General features: G+C 35.8%; 5 protein-coding genes across 5 annotated transcripts; 3 read left to right on the top strand and 2 right to left on the bottom strand.

Annotated features, from left to right (window-relative positions):
- Positions 1-2,108: 2,108 nt before the first annotated feature.
- LOC128857333 (protein RFT1 homolog) lies at positions 2,109-4,449 on the bottom strand. The gene is made up of 7 exons (XM_054093045.1): positions 4,288-4,449; positions 3,982-4,196; positions 3,449-3,926; positions 3,130-3,393; positions 2,686-3,068; positions 2,505-2,625; positions 2,109-2,446 (listed from the first exon to the last, which is right to left on the bottom strand). The coding sequence occupies exons 1-7, from the start codon at positions 4,345-4,347 to the stop codon at positions 2,309-2,311; spliced, it is 1,659 nt and encodes a 552-aa protein (XP_053949020.1). The 5' UTR covers positions 4,348-4,449; the 3' UTR covers positions 2,109-2,308.
- A 95-nt stretch (positions 4,450-4,544) lies between these two features.
- LOC128857334 (uncharacterized) lies at positions 4,545-5,874 on the top strand. Its single transcript, XM_054093046.1, has 2 exons — positions 4,545-4,918; positions 4,975-5,874. Exons 1-2 carry the CDS (start codon positions 4,625-4,627, stop codon positions 5,776-5,778), a joined length of 1,098 nt encoding a protein of 365 aa, XP_053949021.1. The 5' UTR covers positions 4,545-4,624; the 3' UTR covers positions 5,779-5,874.
- Positions 5,856-11,790, bottom strand: LOC128857332 (germ cell nuclear acidic protein). Its single transcript, XM_054093044.1, has 10 exons — positions 11,571-11,790; positions 9,907-11,505; positions 9,264-9,842; positions 8,641-9,204; positions 8,183-8,545; positions 7,271-7,381; positions 7,000-7,192; positions 6,569-6,718; positions 6,259-6,366; positions 5,856-6,195 (listed from the first exon to the last, which is right to left on the bottom strand). The coding sequence occupies exons 1-10, from the start codon at positions 11,641-11,643 to the stop codon at positions 5,937-5,939; spliced, it is 3,999 nt and encodes a 1,332-aa protein (XP_053949019.1). The 5' UTR covers positions 11,644-11,790; the 3' UTR covers positions 5,856-5,936.
- A 1,849-nt stretch (positions 11,791-13,639) lies between these two features.
- LOC128857331 (WW domain-binding protein 11) lies at positions 13,640-15,789 on the top strand. Its single transcript, XM_054093043.1, has 6 exons — positions 13,640-13,800; positions 13,877-14,002; positions 14,061-14,158; positions 14,215-14,502; positions 14,565-15,436; positions 15,496-15,789. Exons 1-6 carry the CDS (start codon positions 13,737-13,739, stop codon positions 15,683-15,685), a joined length of 1,638 nt encoding a protein of 545 aa, XP_053949018.1. The 5' UTR covers positions 13,640-13,736; the 3' UTR covers positions 15,686-15,789.
- Positions 15,790-17,432: 1,643 nt separating this feature from the next.
- On the top strand, positions 17,433-20,856 carry LOC128857330 (uncharacterized). Its single transcript, XM_054093042.1, has 4 exons — positions 17,433-18,153; positions 18,226-18,512; positions 18,770-18,992; positions 19,381-20,856. The coding sequence occupies exons 1-4, from the start codon at positions 17,536-17,538 to the stop codon at positions 19,588-19,590; spliced, it is 1,338 nt and encodes a 445-aa protein (XP_053949017.1). The 5' UTR covers positions 17,433-17,535; the 3' UTR covers positions 19,591-20,856.
- Positions 20,857-24,350: the final 3,494 nt, after the last annotated feature.

Raw genomic sequence — 24,350 nt, 5'->3', positions numbered from 1 at the left:
CATAGCGCAGCGAATAAAGATCCAGCGGCTACGTTGGCTGGGTCATGTCGTCCGAATGGATACAAACGCTCCGGCTTTGAAAGTATTCGATGCGGTACCAGCTGGTGGTAGCAGAGGAAGAGGGCGACCTCCTCTGCGTTGGAAAGATCAGGTGGAGAAGGACTTGGCTTCACTTGGTGTGTCCAACTGGCGCCGGTTAGCACGAGAAAGAAACGACTGGCGCGCTTTGTTAAACTCGGCCAAAATCGCGTAAGCGGTTATAGCGCCAATTAAGAAGAAGAATCAATCTTTGAGCATGTCAACTAGGAGATAGTTGCCAGTGATCAAAGTAGTTAACATAGAAACGTTTTTCCTTGACTGCTTGAGTAGCGCCGCTGAGCGCCTGACGACCCATTTTGGACCAATTCTTTTTGTTCCGGTACATGTCAGACTATCAACCCATCTCGTGTTGGCTGAAGTTACAATGCTATTTGTTGATAGGAGTATACCTACAATCTCCGTAACAAAAGGGAGGCGGGTAGTAGTACCCCCTCTCGCTTATTCATCTTCCTCACATTAGTCCAATTTTGCCTAACCAAACAGCTACCTCACTAATGGCTAGAAATTCAATCAGAAATACGCTACTTTGATTAGAAAGACGAACCGAAACGCTTACTTCGGCTTCTTACAGAAGCGAAATTGGTGTGTCGTCGACTTTTACTTTAAGTTGCCTTTGTCCAGGTGGTAAAAAGGGTCACCGAGGACTTTGTGGGGGAAAGTTGGAGATTCCCCGCAGTGAAAAAGCCAAAAAGGTCGGTGAGGTAGACGATCACTTTGGCGCACAGGCCATCAATGTCATTGCCCGACGCCATTATCGTGCAGTCGTCAGCGTATGAGACCAGGGAAACTCCCTCTGGTGGTTGGGGGAGCTTCGATAGGTAGAAGTTGAATAACAAGGGTGAAAGGACACCACCCTGCGGAGCACCTTACTTGATCTACCTCTGTTTGGTCTCGAAAAATCACTCACGAGTGACGACCGCTTAGATAGTTGCCCGACCACCTCTTTAGCCCTGGCGGGAGTGTCGACTGAAAAATATCATCTAGTAGCGAAAACCATGCTGGTGCTTCAAGTGTCTTCACTACTAGGGGAAGGAGAGTTATCGCCCGATAAGATTCCCCTTGGTTGGCGGGTTTCCCAGGTTTCAGTAGTAAGACCACTCTCCCTGCTTTCCACTTGTCAGGGATAATGAGAGTGGCGAAGGACAGATTGAAAACCCTTGTAAGTTTAGTCCGTCAGGACCAATGGATTTAGATGATTTGGTTTTGTTGATGGCCGTCTGAACCTCATCACAGGAGAAAGTAAGTGGCGCACCGTCGTTCGTTAGTTTGTGCAGCCGTCTGGTGGCGCGACGCTTGGATCTGTCGGCCGGAGGATGCAGTTTGAATAGTCCGCTAAAATAGCTCGCGCATTTCCTCAAGTCCAACGAAGTGCAACCCTTAATAGTGATGGCCACCTTATCGTTGTGCTCCGTCGGGTTCGACAGGGACCTTACGGTGGACCAGAACTTACTCACACCAATGGTGAAGTTGCAGATCTTCAGATGCTCAACCGATTTGATCTTGAATGCCAAAGATTGTGATGCACATTGAAATCACCTACGACCAATCGGTTTTCACCTCTGATAAGAGCACCAATATCAGGGTGATATCCAGCCTTCGTCGATCAGACGATACTGCACTGTGTGGTGGACTATGAACGCTAGGCTGCCACCGTTGTCTCGCTCGCGATCTTTACTGTGCAACCTGGTTATCAGAGAAGAGCTAGCGTGTAACTTGGTTTCTTGGACCGCAGCTATTGGGATTCCGTGTCGGCTTATAAAGTCGACTATCTCTACTATAAACGGATCAATAGACAGGTCTGCTTTACTGGGTCGGCAGCCCTTGGTCGGGAAAAACCCGAGTCATTCCGGTAACGTAGAACCGGATGCCATGTAGTTATGTCTTCTTAATGATCGACATTCTAAAACGTTCTCTGTGTATGTTCGATGTATGCTCTGTGCAAATATTTGATTTGATAATTCAACAAACCTTGCTTGGTACCCTTTTGAGACGAAAGGAGTATACATAGATTTATTTTTAAAGCCGTAAGTGCGCTTAATGTTAAATATATTTGAACGTGAATAACATAATTAAAAGAAAATTTGATTTTTTAACAATATATCCTTAACTTTTTTGCAAATCAAAAATAACATAACGTCAAATTCTGCTAGGATTGTTTATCTTATGTACATATACACATATTATATTAATACTACATACGCAGTTCAGTTCAATCAGTTTTAATGCGTCGTCCATATCGCCAACCTAATCTCACTAGTTCACTGTTTTCTATAACCCAAACAATAAGGCAAGAAGCAATACTTAAAAAGCCATATGTGATGTGCACCAATAGCGACGTCGAGTAGTGCTAAAAATGCAATTAATGTAATTTACTTTAATTAACAGATACTATTTCATGAACTTACCGCTGAATATTTACAAAATATACCTGTTATCAAGACAGTGATGGCAAACCATTTGCCAGGCAACAAACCCTGCAGTGGGTTCAAACCTGTCGGCTTGTATTGCCGAAAAATGAAACATGTACTTAAAATACGAAAATGAGGTTAGTCTTGTTTGAATCTAAAAAATATCCCAAATGCAAACCTGTAGCAGATCCTACAAAACATGTTGATACAATTTGCAAATATAAATCCCACCGGGCCTAAGCAGCTTGTTAAAATGTAGGAGAGTATTAGAAAACTAATTGAGAATATAGCCATTAGGTAATTGTATTTGTCAATATCCCTGTTAGTATTCGTGGCAAACATATAGCCTTCCGTAATACCGTTTATCGCTAAAAAGTATATAGCTAAGCAATGCCATTGCAACAACTTTTCTGGCAGTCCCCCAGCAGCGAAGTCAACACCGCCATACAACGTGAGTAGAGTATGCGAATAGCTTTGCCCAAAAGTTAGAGCCAATAAACCAATAGATGTAACTGCTAATGACAGATTTTCTAGCACTTTTGCTGCTTGTAAAACATTTTCCTAGGAGCAGTAATATGATAACAACAAATTGAGTTAAATTTAATTTCTCTAGAAATCTTACCCGCTTTTGTTTATATAGTTCAACATCACGAGCTATCGTTTGTGTAAAGAAAAAGTAGCTACTATCTTCTATTGGCCTAAAAATAAATCGTGCCGCCAAGCTGCCCAAATTATTTACCACGTCGTATGTCGCTTGTTCACTAAAGCTTAACACAGGGCTTATAGACATTACGTATTTCTCACCTTCAGTTAAGATTTGTTTCAGCACGCCTTGTTTAACGAAGCTTAGGGTAAGAATCTGCAGCTCGGAGTTCAAGTACTTTCCCTATTTTGAATGGATTGCATAAGTATTTCAAATTTTTCAAAATAATTTAACCCACTTGATTTTCCATAACTCCAGGGAGAAAATCAGTAATTTTTTTAAAAGGAAAGTCATTCATATCGTTGTACATCGTCGAATCCAATTTCGGACATCTTTCTTTTTTTTCCTTTTCTTGATTGAATCTCCGAATGTAAAAGTAAAAGAAGCCATAATTACCAAGTATTATTGTTGCAGTGCTCATAAGTTGTGCAATGGCAAACGCATTAATCGCAGCGCTTTTGTCGTTTATTACAATCCAGAGAAATACTGCTGATCGTACCAATATATGCAAGGTGCTCAGTACAATTCTAAGACGGACGAAGCAAAAAACTTGCGAAACAAAATTAGGAGCTTCAGCACATAATTCAATTACACATGAAATAGCCATTGAATAGCAACCGAACTGATATTGTAAACTGAATTGATCATCAACCGGTGACAGCAGATGCAACCAAATATAGACACAAGGAATGCATATGACCACACAAGTAGGAGCTCTAAAAGAAATACGTTAACCTAAGGTAGTCATGAAATTATATTGGATGTACACACGTAAGCCACATTTGGTTGATTAACTGCGCCCATGAGCACTTGTCATTTTTTTGAGTGGTGGCACTCAATCCCGCTCGGTTAAAGGCTTCTCTCGACAAAAACAGTAGAGTACTTTCCAAAAGCAACAAACGAACGTTCATGATACCTAACACATCTCGTCCAACATTTCGTACAATGAATGCATTGATGGCAAAGGTTATCACACGGCAAAACACCTTTCAAAAACGAAATAAAATAGGCTCATCAACCATCATTGACAACAGTCATTAATTTAGAGCTTGTTTAAATATAGATTGAAAAACGCACCTGGAATATAATACTGAAAGCCGCACTAAGTAAGCTGCTATGAAGCACATTGCGTTGCATTTTTCTCCGATTTGTTTTACTTACAGTACCAAGCTAAGTTGTTCAACATTTCTCTTAGACGGGCCAGAAACAAAACAACAGTTGCTGGACGGAATAAACAAATCTTAAGGATTTAAAACACACGTCAATGCATTGCACAGCTGTTCGTAACAATTCATTACTATTCACAATAAAATGCTATTTTGCTATAAAATGGCTACGAAGCTGATACGAAAAAGAAGCATTTGGTTTTGTTTATAAAAACTTCTGCAAATTAGGAAATTAAATAGGATTTAAAATGGTTTATTGTTCGGTTCCGGGTTGCGTAAAGGGCAACAAGAATCAAAATAAACGTTGCATGTTTACCTTTCCCAAAAAGGAGGAATTATTACAAAAGTGGCTTGAAGCAATACCGAACCTTAAACGACCAATCAAGAGTTCTTGGCGCGTTTGCCAATATCATTTTAAACCTGAGGACATTTTAGACGCATTTAGTCACACTATTGGCGGAGAAGTGTATCTTATCGAAAGAGAGAGGCCAAGACTGAAACCAAATGTGATACCCAGTAAAAATCTACGGAGCGATCAGATTGTAAGAAAAGTTCAGATGTATCCTAATACTGATTTATCATGTTTTCGTTTTCATAGATCACAACCAGGGGAAGTAAAACGAGATCGAAAAAAAAGCATTTTAGAACGGAGCCATCTAAGAAAGACAATGTTATCAATGAGAGGGTATGTGAACAACTGAATTCGGAAAATGAGGCAGTCACATTTGAGGACAGTGGCCAAATACCACTTATCCGTGAAACATTTGAAATTACAGAAATTGAACAGCCAACTAAAGAGCAGAGCTTATCTAAGTGCCCACTTCTACGACCAACTGACATTTCTGAAAGTCGAGAAAAAACTGTCTTGTACAACTATGAAGAAACCAGCTTTGACGAGTGCAACAACGGGCAAAACGTCAGGGAAGGGGTTGACATTATACGAATTCCAGAAAAAGGAGTGGAGACAAATACAAGCAATAAGGTTAATGAAAACTCTACGCATTGTGCTGATTCTCCAACTTCTTTCGAGGGAGAATCATTCGACCTCTTCGACAGTGTTTTTGAAGTAGTATTACCTACTACTCTCTGGGGTGTTCATCGCTCTACACTGCAGAAAAATGTAATGTTCGTCTGCATAGATGAAGAACAACTAAATATTAATAAAATGTTGACTGTGGATGATAATGGTGACCTTAAAATATATTTGACAAAGCGGTTAATTCGAGAAGAGCACTGGCCTAGAGAAGTTTTAACCCCAGAACGTATATCAGACATGCTTGCAGAATTAGATGCAATGCAAATATGCCTTGGAGCCAATTTAACCGAAAACTGTGAAGTTCTACTTACAGATATTGATAATGGGGAACAGCGAAGGCAGAAGCTTTGCAAAAACTGCTACTGAAATTTTTTTATGGCAAGTACAATTGTTAAAAGTCTCAGTTATAATACAAAAAATATATAAAATAAAGCACACAAATCCATCTTGCACTAGACTATACTTAAAACATAAATGTATTAAACTAAATGTTTGTACAGCCAATAAAACATATACACTCCAAGTCAAGTTCCAATATCCTGCACTTTTAAAGCAGCGAATTCAGTACTTAATATCTTCATGACATCGGCGTGTTTGAGATCGGGCCTCTTGTACTGTTTATAGTTGTCTTTAACAAATTTAGCAAAACCAGTTGGTTCCCGAACTGGTGTAGGCAAAATATTTCCTTCCTTATCTTTTTTATTTAGAAATATCTCGATGGCGCCATGACAATACGAACACCTTATATTTTCCACTTTCTTCGATTTCGAATGAGCATGTGACCTGTAAATTTTTTCGGTTTTTTAATAAATAAACAATATGCATACATATTTAATTTGAACATACTTGGCGCCGCATAAAGTGCATTTATAAGTGTATTTGTACTCAATGTCGTACTGATGGCACACTCCGATCTTCGGTATTTCCGGAAAAACGTTATTGGCTTTCGACGCCCTAGAAGTAAAACAAGAACTATTTATTTCATATTCAAAATGTACTTTGTTGATATTACATTAATAAAAGAACGTATACCGTACCCCAAAAGTGTACCATTTCTTCTTGCTTTCTTCTACTTACATACACTTTAAGGCAACTCACTTGGTACTAAATCTCTACGTTTGAAATTTTAATTTAATTTCTATCAAATACTAATTACCATTGCTTCCAAATTTTTCCATGTCCACCCTCGCCATTCAATACCCAAGTAGCTGCATGACACAGTTCATGAATTAAAGTACACCGCAATCGATCCGCACTCGTAAGAACCTTTTCACTCAATTCTATCATGCTCGTCCGCACACCCATTCTGCATTGAATAACGGAAATATGTATTTTTAGAATTTTTCAAAAAGATTTTACAGTATACTGGCGCATACATGCTTGCTTATTCAGTCTCTCCAAAAAATATTAATTTTAATTTTTAATTACTAAGTATACAAAAAATATTATTCCAATAAAGGCTTTAATAATCTTAGTAGAAAAATGTTTAAATGAAATGAACGAAGTGTCTTATAAAAAATGAAGCGACTTTAATCAATTTTATTGTTTTGCCAAATTGCATTTTTTTGAATTTGTATTTTATGTTACCTTTTTTTATTTAAACACCTTCCGGCCGTATTGCAAAGCTTTTTGTTCCATTGAAGTGGAACGTGCAATTTGTTTTCAAATAATTTTTCATTATAAAGTTCATATAGCAACTTCGCCAATTCTTCTTTCTTGGTGCGATAATTTTCGCGATAACACAACGCGTCTGGATGACAGAGCGTTTTAGCAACACACACTAAAATTATACATATGCAAAAAAATATTTTATTTAATTTGTATCCTTTGATATATGGATCTTACTACATGTATTTACCATCAAGCGATTTGAGAAATCCATATTTATTTTTCGGTGTAGGCCAAATTTGATCCGTTAGCCTTTCTCTCTCCCTTAGTATCCGTGAGGGTCTAATCTGCTTAGGAGTTTCTAAAATCAGTGAAAGATAGTTTTCTATCATTGTGGTCACAGAAAATTGCTTTTTACTTAAAATTAATAGCCTTTTTTGAAATAACAGATGCTTATAATAATTAATGAAACATTCTTAAAACTTTACGGCTTGGTAACCACTTCTCCCTTCTATAAAGTATAAGAAGACTAAGATTTATTGTTGTTGTAGCAACCTTACTAGGAGCTACCTAAATCATAAATCATTAACCATTAACCATTACCTTTAAGTTGATCTGAAAGTAAGTCCAAGATTTGTACTGTTTCTATCAGGACCATGAAGATGTTAAGGTAGTTGGTCTGTTTAACCACGAGAAGAGTTTGTTAGTGTCGTAAAGTGAATATCATAGTATATTCTGGTTAGGTAGAAATTTACCATACTACAATATTCAGATTGTAATTATATATATTAGGTTAAGCGGATCTCACAAATTCGCGGCTAAAATCTCTTCCGTTACTCGACTAATTTTAAGTACGAATATGAGTAGTTAGGTCAAAAACAGCATAGCCGCGTGAGCTAAACATTTGCAGCCAAAAATACCGTGGTTGAAAAAGATAGTCCATACATCATCTTCTAGGTATAATTTGGCCTTTGTTGAATTCACAACAAAATGAGTCCCTTAGGGGTCTAAATTCTGTCTTTTCCCTCTATCTTTGAACATTATTTGAAAGAAATTGATTCCTATTACATATTAGAGCTAAGATATATTATATATAAACTTATGGAATATCTACAATAAAAATACTGTCAAAATTAAATATTTAAACATTTCAGTGTCTTGCCTGTTGATTTCGGTGTAGCTGAAACAAGCGGTGATGTCAATTTAAAAATAGGATCTCCCCGTTTTATGGCCTCTAAATGCTTATTGATGATAGGAAAACTACCCAATGAACCATCGTTTAACTTTATTTGTTCCATATCTCGTAGGAGCTGCTCATCGTCGGTGGTTGGGGCAGGTTTAACAGGTGTACGGGGCTGTACTCCATCTTCACCAACTGTTAAATCCACATCTTCATCACCAAAATTGGCTGTAAATAATTTTCGTTTTGATCTACCTCCGGTATTTGGAGTAGCTGGTAATTTTGCTTTATCAGTTGCCTTGCAGGTACGTAAAATATCCTCCAAATGAGAGCTAAATTTGGCATCTTAATATTTAAAATGGAATAGAAAAACAGAAACTACTGTTTAAAACGTATTAAAAAATAAAAAATTTCTTATACCAACAAATTCAACAAATTACCATTATTTGCAAGTGGTGAACTCGGTTCACCCTCTTGTATTGTCACTTCATCTTTAGATAAATCTAAGTAAATCAAATCATCATTCGATGTAGTTTGAACCCCTCTACGAATGTTGAAATTGGTTTCAGGTTTACTGCTCAAATTACGTTGCTGTTGCTTCTTAGTTTTCTGTTTATTGCTTTTAATGGGACGTGAGATTTTGTAGTCACTGTCATCACTATCACCAGAGGTGGGACTCCATTCCTCGTTGTCAATGATATCCGTCTTTTCTAATGTATCATCATCTGAAGCATTATCACCTGACGTTTCACTGTCCTCATCAACTAATTGCTGCCAACGCTCAGTTGCAGCTGCATTTTGCTGTCGCTTTGTCAAACATTTTCTTCTCACTTCGGTTCTTGGAACTTGGAAGTCTTGCTCCTGGCGTTCGTTACCCTGAGACTTGCAACGCGGTTCGCTGTTAAAATTGGAACATTTATTTGCCGTACCACGACGTGGCATAGGCGTATTTGGCGTCACAAAGCGAGTAGAATCTAAATTTGTGCGTACGATATCGCGACGAACTGTAAGTAAAAAAGAAAAATTAGTTTCACATACTTAGGTTCCTTAAACTGTCACGCACAAATAGAAAAATCATCCAGGATACTTTGCTCGACGCTGGCTGACTCATCATTATGTCTACCATTATTATCCAACTTTTTTTCTTTAAATAAATTCGGTATTTTGGATGTATCTGGCGATGGTGTGCAATCAGATTTCTTAGGTGTACGACTGGTTCGTTTTAGTGTGCGTATTACTTCTGGAGTTTGCCACGATTTGCCGTACACCTGGTTGAGAAGACGTTCAGCATGTGTGAGGAAGTTTACGTCCTCCTCTCTGTCATCTGAATTAACATCTTCACTCATATTGTCTTCTATGGCATTGACCAAGTCTATACTTTTATCTTGCTTCTGTGTATCGCAAGTTATTTCCAATTCTTGAACGGTAGAAGTTAGGGTAGTTTTGTTTTCTTGGTTTTCTCGATCCATATTATTGTTTTCAAAACTACAGCTATTACTCTCATTTGCTGAATCCGTTTCGTTGGCACATATTTCTTCAGAGCTATCCAATTGTGATATTGAAATTTTGATATTGATCTTTGCCGAAATATTGATGCTACCAATATCCATACACCGTAGTGATTGTTGAGCATTCTCTTCGTCTGAAAGTAAACAATATTCTCACAGTATTTGGAGCTTATTTCTTCATATGCTGCTTACACTTACCTATCGCTGGGCTATATTCACTGGTCCCTACTTCCCTACTGCTGCATTTGCTATCATGTGTTGAAGAACTAGTCAAATTTTCGCTGGAAGTCTCTGAGATAACAACTGAGTCATCGGGTACATCCGGGCCAGCAACATCAGAGATGAAACTTTTCTCGCTGCAAACTATAGAACAGTCCTGTTCCTGCTGATTAGTACTTTGATTTAATGTAACTGCTGGCCTGTGCTCTGTGGCATATTGGGATGCAGAAGTGTTTGCTTGTGTCTCATCATGTGCTATATGACGAGGATGTTCACTTTTTTCTTTGACGTTTTGCTCGGGAATTATAAACTCTTCTGAATCAATTTGACTCATTGATAGGGTTTCTTTTTGTGGTGGTTGCACTTGCTTTGTATCTATTATCTTGTCTAACTCCTCTGATATTGGTTGTTCCTTACAGAAACTAGTCATTGATTCTGTATCAGCATATGCCAGTCCATCAAGTTTTTTATATCCATGTGCTTCATTAAAACATTCTTTCAAATAATTTTTATCAACCACTCTATGCGAATCAAAATTATCATCCTCGATTTCATGATTTTCTAATTCTCTACGTTGCTGCGATACATCACGTAAAAACGCTTCCATCCGGTCAGCCCTTTCATTACTAAACGTGTTTGGGATAAAAGCATTAGCAGAATGACCACTTTCTGGTATTTCGGAAGTCATGCAATCAAAGTCCATGATTTCGGAAACACTACTGTCCGTTACCGTTATTGCACTGTGACTATCTTCCGTAGATGATAACGATATACATTCTGGTTGAAGGAATTCTGTTTTAATATGGATTTGGCTTTCATTTGCAGATTTTACCGTAAGAGTCTGAAGACCGAGTGATTGAAATTCAGAACTCATTCGTTGACTTTCAGTAGGCATAGATAAAGTAGTTTCGTTTGCAATTTTATCATTCTCAGTTATTTCCAAATCTTTTGCACTCACAGCCAATACTGACCCTGTGATTTGGCTTTCATTTTCATGATTTACCGTAAGATTCTGAAGAGCGAGTGATTGAAATTCAGAAGTCATTCGTTGACTTTCAGTAGGCATAGATAAAGTAGTTTCGTGTGCAATTTTATCATTCCTAGTTATTTCCAAATCTTTTACACTCACCGCCATTACTGACACTTCCCTTGTCAGTACAGATATCTCATTTTCCAGAAAACTATCATGGGCCGATTGGTCAAAATTTTCACTTACTTGTAAAGGTTGCATATCATCAGACTGTGTATTTTCTGCCGATAAAGCATCATTGTTATAGCTTGAACAGGAAGAATTTATTTGTGTTACTGGAATACTTCCACTGCTATCACTGCGTAGAAGTGGATTAATATACTGCAGCATATTTTCAAGGTTGGAAAGTGTGGAGGTGGTAGCTACAACATTCCCATTAAAAGACTCACACTCGGTGAGGGGGATGTTATCATTCATATTATCCAAAGTTTCCAAAAGATTGCGGCTAACTCGTTTTGTAGGCTCAACAACCCTTTCAACGCCTCCTTCATACTCGTCTGTAACTTCTATTTGTTTCTTCTTATTCGACAAGGTTAGCTTTGCAAATCCTGAAAACGATGAAACTTAATTCAATATTCTTAGAACATATGCAATGTTTTAGAACAAATCATACTATCTCTAATAGGAACATTGATTTTTCTGGGATCAACACAAGTTATTAGTTTATATTTTTGTTCGTCGTCCATTAAACAAATCAAATCGACTTATTATCAAACAAAAATAACAACCAAACCGCAAGTAAGTCATAAAAATACAACACAACAATAAATTCAAATTCAACGCGTCGGTAAATAATTTGCTCTTATTCTTCTCAAGACAGAAATACTTTTTAGGTGACATTTGAAAGAAATGGATTCTTTTACAATTATACCAGCGTCCAAGCATAATAGGGAAATTAGTCTAGAACGAAGAATGTATACTTATGGTGCTCACACTCACCAACGTATCGTAGCCCCTTTCCGTTGCCCGTAGGATACACAAAATTGAGCAAAACTTATCCCGTAGAAAACAACTGCGTTCTTTTAGTTACATATTTACACAATACATCGGTTTGTGTGTGTTTGTGTTTGGTTGTATCGACACAATATTGCCATTAATTTTTTGCATACACACTTTGTCACACTTCTGCGTTATCAGTTACAATTTTTAACTATATAATAAACCAAAGCTAAAAACTACAAATGCAAAAATTTCATTTATCTATAATTAACTTTATTCAACATTGTTTTTAAGTTACTTTTATAAAGACTCTAATTTTTCAATGTTTATTTTGTAAATGATTTCGAAATTTACTGTTTGGCAACACTGTGTGGTGAGAGAGTAATCAGTTGACACGAAAACTGACTACGGAAACTATCCAAAATCCCACGATACTACGGAACGGAAAGGTGGTGGGAATTAATTTACATGGGGCTTGTTAAATACTTGTATTTTAATGGTTTTCATAAAAAAAAAAAATAATTAATATAATTAAGAGTATTCATTTAAACCACGTAAACATTATAGACAGTATTAGTTTACCGCAAAATAAACTAACTGAGATAAGTTTATGCTTTGACTTCGTTGTATAAACTATGCGTGCAAATTTATACATCAAATTATACGACACTGCCGGTTATCAGCTGATCAATCACAAAACAAATTTGAATTGAACTACAAAATTGAAATGGTGAAATAAATTTAAAAAATGCAATAAATTCAAAATGTAAGACTTAATACTTCTAAATTTTCTGAAGCTTACATTGGCCTTCTACAATAGAAAGGAATTAAATAGAAATTCAAGAGTAAACACAATAAATATTAGCTACATACATGCCGTTTTGAATTTCATTATGAAGATTAATAAATTTTGTTTTTCATTTACTTTCGGCATTTAGTACTTTAATATTTTACAACTGCTCAGCTGATCGGTTAAAACTACACAAAGTGTAATTTTGTGCGTCTGATAATTTTAGGGGCTTAGATGAATACTACCATTATTTTGGTTACACGTGTCGGTTGTAGTTGCAATTTATTGAAGACTCTCATCATTGTTGGTATGGTCCATATAATTTACGGTGATATAATTTACCCATAAAAATGTCTTCCCTAATTTGGTGAATCTAAGAGTACAGCTTATTATGTTAGATATATGCTGCCAAGTTCTCTAAACCGTCGTGCTACAAGCGGTATAATTGAGGTAAGTGTCTGTACGGGGTCGTACAGTACAGGCTATCGCCATCGTTTAATGAAAAATGCTCTGTTAAAATAGAAATGTGGAAATCGCTAATTTCTTACTATCACTGTTTTAACATATAACTTACTTCGACAACTTAATTTTCATTTTACAGCGCCATTTGCATTTGATATTTTAAGACAGCTTCTTGCCCACATGAGAAAACGGAAATTTAATAGATAATAAGACATATTTAGTAGAAGGTGTAGATGTAGGGTAACGAAAGACAAGTTTGGTGTGCATAATTCTGTAATCCTGTAAGGGCTACTTATCATAATCCCATAATTTGAATTGAGGTTAATTCAGTCCAGCTTATTATTTCTAAATACATACATAAAGAACAAAAAGATAAAGAAATAAATAAAATTTTTAATTTTTATACGCAAAAATTTCCAACTTTACAACTATTCCACAGAGATGGCAACATCACATAATCGATAATTTTAAATGTCAACAATGAGAATATCTGATTGACAGAAGGTAATAGCAATCCGGTAAATAAAGATTTGTTAAGCATTTCGTTAAATTTTACTTTTAGGATTCAAACATTCTAAAACCATAAAAATGGGTAGACGTTCTATAAACACCACGAAAAGTGGGAAATACATGAATCCGACAGATCAAGCACGTATGTAGAGTTAATTTTCACTATTGAAATATGCTCTAATAATCCCCATTGGTGCATGCTCCTAAACTATTTTCAGGTAAGGAGGCTCGAAAAAAGGAACTGAAGAAAAATAAACGACAAAGGCAAATGGTCCGCGCTGCTGTTCTCAAAAATAAGGATCCTGGTCAAATTTTGGAAGAAATGGAGAAAATCGATGAAATGGGTAAGTTGGAAATGCTTATAAGAGGTGTGTAACTATACTATACAGAGAAATAAAACAGAATACAATGTGCTACAACCATCACCTTTAAATGAAAAGGTTCTTCGGGATAAAAGGAAGAAACTGAAAGAGACTTTTGACCGAGTGATGCGTCTTTATGTGAGTTACGTGAAACATTTGAAAACAAAAAAGCATTAATGAATAATTTCTATCAGCATAATGATGAACCCGAACACTGGGCAGAATTAAAACGTAAGGAAGTGGAATACGAGAAAAAACGCCTTAAAAAGCAACAATATTACGAAAGTGTGAAACATGCACAAAGCGTACAAATTGATGAAATTCCTTTGCCCTCATCCACACAGGGACCGGCTACTACTGGTTCAACCAATGCTATAGCCTTCCATGTAGCAAATAGATTACCTCCACCGCCAACGGCGTTATCACTGCCCCCATTCGCACCAGGTGCACCACCAAGCGCAATAAAAAAACCCACTGAATCGGTAAGTTATATTGAATACACACTTTCATTAGTAAATATTTTGATTTTTTTTAACAAAAAAAGATTATAAAAACATCGGACAAATCTAATGACACTAAAAGGAAGGAACTTTTGGGTGTTCCACCTGGACCTCCGCCCAATCTCCTCGAATTGAAAGATTTAGACACTGATAACGAAGATGATGAAGTTGTGATCAAAGAATATAATCCAAAATTAAAAAGCGGCAAGTCAAAGTCAATAAATAAACCTAATTCTTTGCAACAACGAATGTTGGCAATTTCTGGTCAAAATATTGATGAATTTATGAAGGAAATGGAAAACGTGCATAAGAAGAAAGAAAAGGCGCGTGAGGCTGCTATCCGTGGAGATGAAGTGTCTACTTCTGATGAAGAAGCCAACCCCAAAATATTTCGCAAATCTGATGATGAAGATGGTACACCAGTAAGCAGCCGTAGTTCAGAAGATTCAGATAGCGGTGATGGAAGTGAAGATGCTAATCGTTCTCCTAAAAGAAAACGAAAGGAAATAATTAGTCCACAGCATGAATCTACTTCTGCCACAACTATTCCTGGACCTGCGGCAGTACCTGTTACTATACCTTTGCCACCAGTGCCGCCTCATGCAGGTCCACATCTCGCCATACCCGCTCCACCCATGCCACCAGTAACTGGTTTGGCACCTTCTATGATTTTACGACCACCACCTTTACGCCCACCTGGAGCCTTACACGGCTTTGGTATTCGAATGCCACCAGGTCCTCCACCAGGACCACGACCGCATGGCATGGGAGGCATGCCACCAAGAATGGGAATACGAATGCCACCCGGCCCACCACCTGGTATGCCGCCTCGAATGGCACATCATCATAAACAACAACAAATGCACAAAGACCAAAGTAAAGGTGTAACTACAATAACGGCAAAGCCACAGATTAGGTAAGAAATTTCAAAATATACACATTTCTTAATTGTAAATATCTTGTATATGTTTTTAGAAATCTAAGTGCAGATGTTACTCGCTTTGTTCCATCCACGTTACGCGTAAAACGGGAGGAGACTCGAAAACCAGGTAGTCGAGCCAAGTTGGTTCAAGAACCAAGCAATCAAACCGCAGAAGCTAATAAAGCAGCCACAAAGGACGATGCCTATATGCAATTTATGAATGAAATGCAAGGATTACTTTAATGCTCAGATTATGCATTATAACACTATAACTTATATATTAACCTAAATTAAACAAATAATTTATAGTCAATAAATAATAAAGTCCCATTGTAAATGAAGAATAATTTTTTGGCTTCTGTAATAAACGAAACAAATGTACATACATAAATCAAAAACGTTAGCATCCCGTTAAGGACAAAGATGATGGATTTGGCAACCATTACAAGTAGAGAACGAACGAACATCGATTTTTAATGACGAACCGATCATTTTCATGTGCCCAAGTAATAAGAAAGCAATGATTTTAAAATCCAGTAGTTTTCATAAAAAAAAAACAATAGCTCACTCGTACACTCACTAGATAAAATATATTATAGATTTTGTTTACAGCAAATATGCGCTTTGATAATAATGTTGCAATTTCTTGCGGTCTAATTCGTTAAATGAAATTGAAATTAATGAAAAAATAAATTCAAAATTATTAAGGGAAATCATATCTTTATCATGCAAAGTCCAAAAGCTGTACATTGTAGTTGAAGGAATAATAATTAAAAATTTTCGGATCCTTTTTATACCGAAATCGAATTGAACTTTTGTGGTTAAAGTCGAAGCTCGGTAATTCTTTAATTACAATTATTCGCTCTTCAACATGAAACTGATTGTCGAATTTGAAATTTGCAAGATCAGTAGGCGAAAATTTTAAATTTATTTAAAAAAAATTTAAATAGTTATCTACTATGAACTTGAAGATTCTCCTCAAAATGAAATGTCTCTTTGTTCTCTCAATTCCGCTTGCTCACAAGATATATACAGGTATCCCTTGTATAACGCGGTTTCGATATAACGCGATTTGGAAAAATTAGGTTTCAGTACAACGCGAAATTTAGGCTTATATAATGCGAAGGGGAAAATACATAATTATAAAATCTGGTAACACTAATTTGCGTACCACATATTTATAATATGTAATGTATTTTTAATGTAAACCGAGAATTACCCTTTTTTGCCTTAGATAGATAGAATAGATATTAATCTAGCACCTTATTACGAAATTGAAAAGGAGCTTAAAAAAACCACCCACCAAAAACTGATAACAGATTTTGCAATTATAAAACCAGTAGAAGAACCACAAGGTCCCACAACTAGTTTCTTATCCAATAGCGAAAACTATGTTGAAGAAATATCTTCTGATGAAGCTATTGCTCCCCCAAAACGCCCACGTGCAAAGATCTTTGAAGACAGTGAAACAGATTAATTACCATATGAAGTTTGAAGAATAACAATAAAGTTTTTAATAAACCTTTAATTTGTTTTAGTTTGATTTTAAATTTTTTGTTTTGTGTTTTTAATTGTATTATAAAGCCTGAACTTTAGTATTGAGTTGAAATAGATGTGCATCTGTTATTTTGTATGTATTTTATTTAAAAAAAAACCTATTGGAACATAACCCCCAAATTTATATGAAAACTATGTTTTAGATAACGCGGAATTACATAACGCGCAATTCTTCTGGAACGTAACTATCGCGTTATACGAGGGATACCTGTAATCATGTTTATGTTGAAAAAATTACGTTACCCCACTATTTCTCTCTCGTGACTATTTCGCTTCTTCGTTTTTTGCATTTTGATGCTATCTTGCTCACCCATGATTCAATTATAATTGAATCATGTTGCTCACCGTTCAAGAGTGATTTTTTAGAGAAATGGTTACCCTGTTTTCCCCACTTATTTTGTTTTCATAATCGCAACTGTGGTGAATTCGAAAAGAAAATTTGACGTTTTGTGATATATTTATGGAAGTTTGATATCGTCCTCATTGGCAATAGTTCGGACTATTTTTTGGAAAAGAACAGCATCATAAAAAAGAACATGATGCGGATGGTTGTCTACTTGACAGTAGTGGCTTTATGTTGGCAATTTGAATTGACAAATTCCCGTACATCTACCTTATGGAAATTAAATACAGACAGTGGCAAAATAACAGGACATTATTCCGCTAGTCGAGGCCAGGGCGATAACTCAATGTTGGAAGAGTTCAGCATCCCGATGTTTGATGCCAGCGCAGATGTCTATGCTCAAGATGAAGTGTTTTATATTATCGCATCGACTTTAACATTGGGCACAAGCGCTACAGCTATAACAAGTGGTACTGATGTTGACAATAGTGAGGGGAACGGTAGCACTAATAGAGGCGCTGTTTATGGATGGGTAAGGGAGTCTCCCGAAAATTCTTTGGAATCTTTAGGGGCACTTTCTAAACGTTCCAACGAAAGCAAGACCGCGGAGCATGAAAATGACGAAGCTGAGGCTGAAAGCAAGAAGGCAACTGTAACTGTCGGTAATGGAGGACTGCCAAGTGTAACAAATGCCGACACTGCATTAGTTGTTGATGAAACTCTAGATTGCAAACCAGTAAATTTTACCTACTACGATTATCTCATTGGAGTGGGACAGCGATTTAATCATCCAAAGATACCGGAACCAGAGGTAAATTTTATTGCATGAACAACAATAATTGATTGACGTATGATCACTAAATATTATAACACATTTCTCTAGGTTGCATACCTTTTTCTAAAAAGCAAGGATGAGAATTCATATAAAAACTTTGACATCACCGCTCTGGAACGACGACTTAAGCGAACCAAGCGCGAAAAGCCTAGATCCGTACAATTATATAACCAAATCGGGAACTATTGGCGAATTATTGGCGATGCTCGACAGGCCATTGAATGCTTCAGGCGTGCATTAGCAATGTCGCCCACAAATGCCGAAGTTCTTCTAAACTTAGCACGTGTACTTTACAATCTGCAATATCTGGATGATGCTATACATTTGACTAGGAGGTAGAACCGCTGATTTTAAAGCCAAAATTCCAATCGATTTTGCTCAGTCAATTCAGTTATAAAGCAAGAAATGAAAGCTATTACCTTCATAGAATGTGCTCCATTAGTTGCATCACTCATCCTCGAACATGACGAATAACGAAACGTTATTTTTTTCATTTACTGCATTACTGGATTCACTTAACTTAATTGATATTGGGCTTCGTGGCAGACAAAAATGTTATAAGATTGGAATAATCAATGCCAATTTCTTGCAGGTCATTGGAAATGCAACCACCTGGACGCTCTGCTTGGCAACAATACTTTACACTCGGTGAAATATTCAAGGCTTACGGACATTTCCAGGAATCAGTTCTACATCTGCGACATGCACTTGAGCTTTATCCACAGCATGAACCCATACTGAAGGCGTTGCGGGACGTTGAGAATAATCCTTCATCAACTTTGCATGTATACACCGTTGTCATAATTGTTGCTTTGGTAAGTCAAACTCCTCGAAAGGTTTTCAACACCTTAGATATAACGCGGTAAAAATTTTAAATAACGATTTTCAATGTGGGGATATTCATACGAGTCCTGGTTGTAAAAAATAAGTTACAGTCGACGAAGGTTCTGGTAACTTTTTTGAGTTAGGAGAGAAGCAGTAATAGAGGAAAGGTCCGATGAGGAAGTTAAAAAAAATTCTTAAAAGGCCACGGAGGTCTTGCCATGAATTCAAAAGTCGTTGATTTAGAAAAGGTCTTTTTTTAAATACTTCTAATTAGATATTATGCCTAGGTAATATGCAAATCTTAACCAGATTAGTTCTCAGACACAAAATATCACAGAACAGAATATTTTGGTAAATATACGAGTATTTCTTTTGCAGGTAGTTGCAGTTTTCATTGTAATAATAACATCATCCAACAACAATGATAAATACAACAGTTTAAATGGCAATAACACACAAAATGACTATGAGCCCAAAACGCAGCGACACTTCAATCGTGCCATGGCCATGCGGTCCCTTAAAGGCTTTTCCGCTTCTTCGACTTTGACGGGTTCGTCTTCGCGGAATCTTAGACACAGGAAAAACTAAAAATCTCAATAATGCAGATGATACAAGAGTAGGTTATTTAATCTTTCTAAGTATCAACGTCCACGTTCATATGCCCACACAAATAAAATTTGCTTGATGGCACAAACGCTTATGAACACATATACACGCAAACATACCAATTTATACACTTGTTCACATGCAGCAGGCATACGAACAATCAAACGGAACGTGCAGTGCCCATCGACAATCGAAATTTGATAGATCGCAAATACGCAATGCCAAAAACGCACGGATCTCAGAAGATAAGTGACCCAATTACCTATTTAATTTTTATTATGTTACTTAACGACTAAATTAATATTCAGTTTAAAAAATATAATTTTTCGGAAAAAACAAATGTATATGAATAAATGTTAATCATTTAAAATTTACCTAATTTTCGCTTTTATAAGCCAAATTTATGCGCCATACAATTTAGTAATTTTTGTTCCTATATTTGTATATTCAAAATTTATTTTATATTTGTACATAAGTTTGTACTTAGATGTACACGAATTATATGTACTCAATTTGATGACTCTCATTTAATTTATTTTTTTGTTTTATTGGATTTTTATAAATTTCTGTGATAGTTTAAACATATAATTTATTGTTTATACTTTCGACACATACATATAAATACTTTTAAAGTTGATGTTTTGTTCTGGATATTATATATTAGTTTTTTGGTTTAGTTATTTATATTAACGGAAATTATTTAAGCATAAACAAAAATTTCTCAAACTTTGGGTGTCGTACTTATAACATTTAATTTTTAGTTTATAGTATAAAATTTCGTATAATTTAAGAAATCAACCAAAAACAAACACATTTAAGACTCAAAGAAACAAACACTGGCCATTAAATGCTCTTTAATTTAATTACAACTGATTATTTTTTTTATTGTACTGTAAAATTTTTAAGAATAAAGAGCATCCCTTAACCAATGCTTGTTAGTTAAATACATATGTATATATTTTTCATTATATAAGTTCTTACATTACATAGTTATGAATTGTTTTGTTTTTCGTTAATTTGTTTTTAGCACAGTGTAACTTGGGCAGTAAAAACAGCGTTCGAAAGTTCATCTAAATAATTTTAGTAAGCATTTACTTTTAATGCAATAATATTATATTTATAATCATAAAGATGATAATTAATTTAAAAACGGTACTGCTAAAGAGTAATGTGCAGAACAGATGGCTGCAACTTATTTTAAAATCTGTTTCGATGGAATATAATTAATAAATCTTTTTCTGAAAACTAGTGAATATGAATTTTTATTTTTGCATTTGAATAAAATTATATTTTTATTACAACATCTAACACGTAGCCTGACTCCGAAGTATAAATTGAAAACATTCTGGTATTATATGCTATATTCTCACCGGAACTGAGCCGTTTTGATGATAAAATTCACAAAGAGGACGCTCTTTCAATGAGATAATGTTGGATGTATTGCTTTCCATAGCTTTACATAAAACTCGAAATCGATATAGAAATATGCACACGCAACCCTGAATATGTTGATTATTATGTATTATGTAATATAATATATAATATAAAATTATATTTAGAGAAATACATTTTTGACAAATTTTATAAATGCTGTATAAGTTTTTCTAACTCGTAATATTAAAAATTATCATGACTCCGCAGTCTTCATAAATATTGAAATAGATTACATAACTTCAATAAGGTGCTTAATTCACAGAGTGTTTGAAAAGATAACTAGTGTTAACCTCTTAAACATTATTTTCTATATGCGTATCACCTTAAAATTGTAGTCTTTAGTCTTCATATGATTTCCATCGAATCCTCAATACCGGAACGACCTAGATTTATATCCGGCTAAGGACTCTCATTTTTAGGTTATGAAGAAATATAATATTTTTTCTTTTTACAAGAACTACCTTTTGAAATAAAGATGTAATATGTAGAAAAAACGGTTTCAAAGTTTTCAGTTTACTATGCCTCCCTAAGTAGAAGTGAGTATCATTTAATGAGATACTGTTAATTGTGTGGTGGTCATTTCTGCAGTTATCTAAAATATGTTTTTTGATTATGATACTTTTACAACAAACGAGCAATATGGTATGTAGTAATCATCATCAGGTAGCGATTACAGCTCAGGGTGAGCTTAAGCTTCATCCACAATCCTCTTCCAATCTGCACGGTTCACAGCAACAGATCTCCAGCTCCTAACTCGTAGCTTTATCAGATCGGCTATGGCTTGGTCAAGCCAGGTTAACCTTGGACGTCCTGGAGCTCGTGTGAAGTTGGCAGTCTTCCATCGGACTCGTCCCCAGGTGGCGGATAGGGGAATGCTCGGCAGATATGTAGGGTAGGTGGGAAATAAAATACCACCCGTGGACCAAAACATGCAGAGCGGGCGTCTGTCTTGTAGCAAGCGGCTCGCTATATAAATGTGTCCTTTGTTTAGTAGTCCTCACTGCCTTAAAAAAGGGGTTAGTCGTTGGGCTAACAACTCACACTTACAAAAATGTTTATGTTAAGAAACAGCCTCGGATATGGTATGTAGTATGTAGGAATAAAGTTTTGTTAGGAAAATTATGTTTGCATTACAGATTTTATTTTACAAAAATATTGTATATGTATAGAGAAATTTTCCCTTAGCTGATATTCATAAAATGAGTCAATGCAGATAAATTAATTTCTAATTTCGCCACGGCAGACGAAACACGCCTATATATATATATACAGTATGTCAATTAATTGCTTGCAAAATGAAAATAATTCTATAAGCTCATATTTAGGCTTACGCCTTATCATCTAAAATGTCTTTTCTTAGACAATTCTTTTACAATATTAATAAAGGCAATATTCGTTACCCGTTTTACGTACAACATATACAAAAACCAAAATATAACAGTAAAATAAACAAGCAGCATTACAATTCGGCAAATATTGCGTTGTCAATTAATTCTTTGCAAAATGCAAACACAACTTGAAATTAAACTGAAGCTAGCTAACGGTACTTTTATTTTGAACGCAAATAAACGCGTGTCGTAGTCGTTCATTGTTAGCACACATTTAGTATGACTTATGCTTTTAAAAAGTGAACATTTTAATCAGTTAAGCAATGCCGGGCAAACGAATTAATAAAAATGTTATTCAGTTAGTTTATTTTAACTATTATAAGGGGAAGTCGGCTAAAGAGTTGGCGGAAATGTTTTCAATTAAGCTCAGAACTATTTATAATATTTTTGAACGCGCAGAAAAAGAAAACAGGCTTGAATTAAAGCAGTCAGGAGGCAGACCACCAAAGCTTTCTAGACGAGATCACTCAAACATTTTAAAAAAGATTAGCGAATCCCCTCAAACGAGTCTGAGGCAGTTGGCATCTGATATAAAAAATGACTGTGGAAAAACTGTAAGTCATGAGACTGTCCGGAAAGTTTTAAGACTGCACAAATATTCTTCGCAAATAGCCAGAAAAAAACCATTACTGTCCGCAGTTAATATAGAAAAGCGGCTTAGTTTTTCTGTTGCCCATATAGACAAGCCATTGGAATATTGGGATGACGTAATTTTTTGTGACGAGACAAAAATTATGCTGTATAGTCATGATGGACCCAGTAAAGTTTGGATAAAGCCAAGCACAGCTCTGCAACAAAAAATATAATACCCACAGTAAAATTTGGCAAACTTTCAGTGATGGTATGGGATTGTATCTCGTCGAATGGTGTGGGTGAGCTGCGAATTTTTAATGATATAATGACAAAGGAGTATTACCTTGACATTCTCAAAAATGAGTTGACAAGAAGCGCGATGAAGTTTGGATTTGTTGACCCAGAAAACCCTAATAAACTAAAATACAAGTTATACCAGGATAACGACCCTAAACACAAGTCGTTGCTTTGCACGACATGGCTACTTTATAATTGCAGTAAAGTCATTGATACTCCAGCCCAGAGTCCCGACTTGAACCCAATAGAGAATTCGTGGGCGGACTTAAAGAAGAAAGTGAGCAAACACGGCCCATCTAATAAAACCGCTCTCATCAACGCAATTCAGGTTGAATGGCAGAAAATACCAGAGACTTACGACCTGAAGAACCTTATACATTCCATGTCCCGTCGTCTGCATTCTGTAATGGAAGCTAAAGACCGTCACACTAAATATTAAAGTCACACACCTTTATTTTCCTTACAAAAGTCACATAATATTTGAAAATGTAAACAATTAATTGACAGCACAGAATGAACTTTTTTACAGATTTTTATGTTTTTTTTTTACTTATTGTCCTGAAGTTTTGAGTTTTACTGCCATAAATATGTTAAAAATAAAAATGACAAAAATAATGTGTATTTAAAATTTCGAAAATGTTATTTAAGTTGGTAAAATAAAGTTATTAAAATATATTTAAGAAGCTTTTATCATGTTGCAAACAATTAATTGACATACTGTATGTATGCACAAGTTTCATCTACTTCCGTTATTTGGCGTTTGGCCAAGCTCCTCCTCAAATTTGTATCATACGTCTTTTCTTGCTTCGTGGCAACAGTGGGTTGCGAGCCCGGCCCTGCCAATTGGTAGTCACTCACAAACTAACCGGCTACGGCGGCCGCAAAAATAAGTCACATACACATAAATTCTGCAGGTTTATCGCTGCTAAGTGGTGTATAAAATAAAATTATATGAAATGGAAATTATATTGATGCTTTCCATTTCAATTCAACCGGGCTATTCGGGTCATGTTCTTCGATTTCGATGTAACTTAAATATGTTGCTCTCTG

This window comes from Anastrepha ludens, chromosome 3 (genome assembly GCF_028408465.1).
Source record: "Anastrepha ludens isolate Willacy chromosome 3, idAnaLude1.1, whole genome shotgun sequence".
NCBI lineage: Eukaryota > Metazoa > Arthropoda > Insecta > Diptera > Tephritidae > Anastrepha > Anastrepha ludens.
The sequence above is the reverse complement of the archived record's forward strand: the minus strand, read 5'-3'. Positions and strand labels throughout refer to the sequence as shown.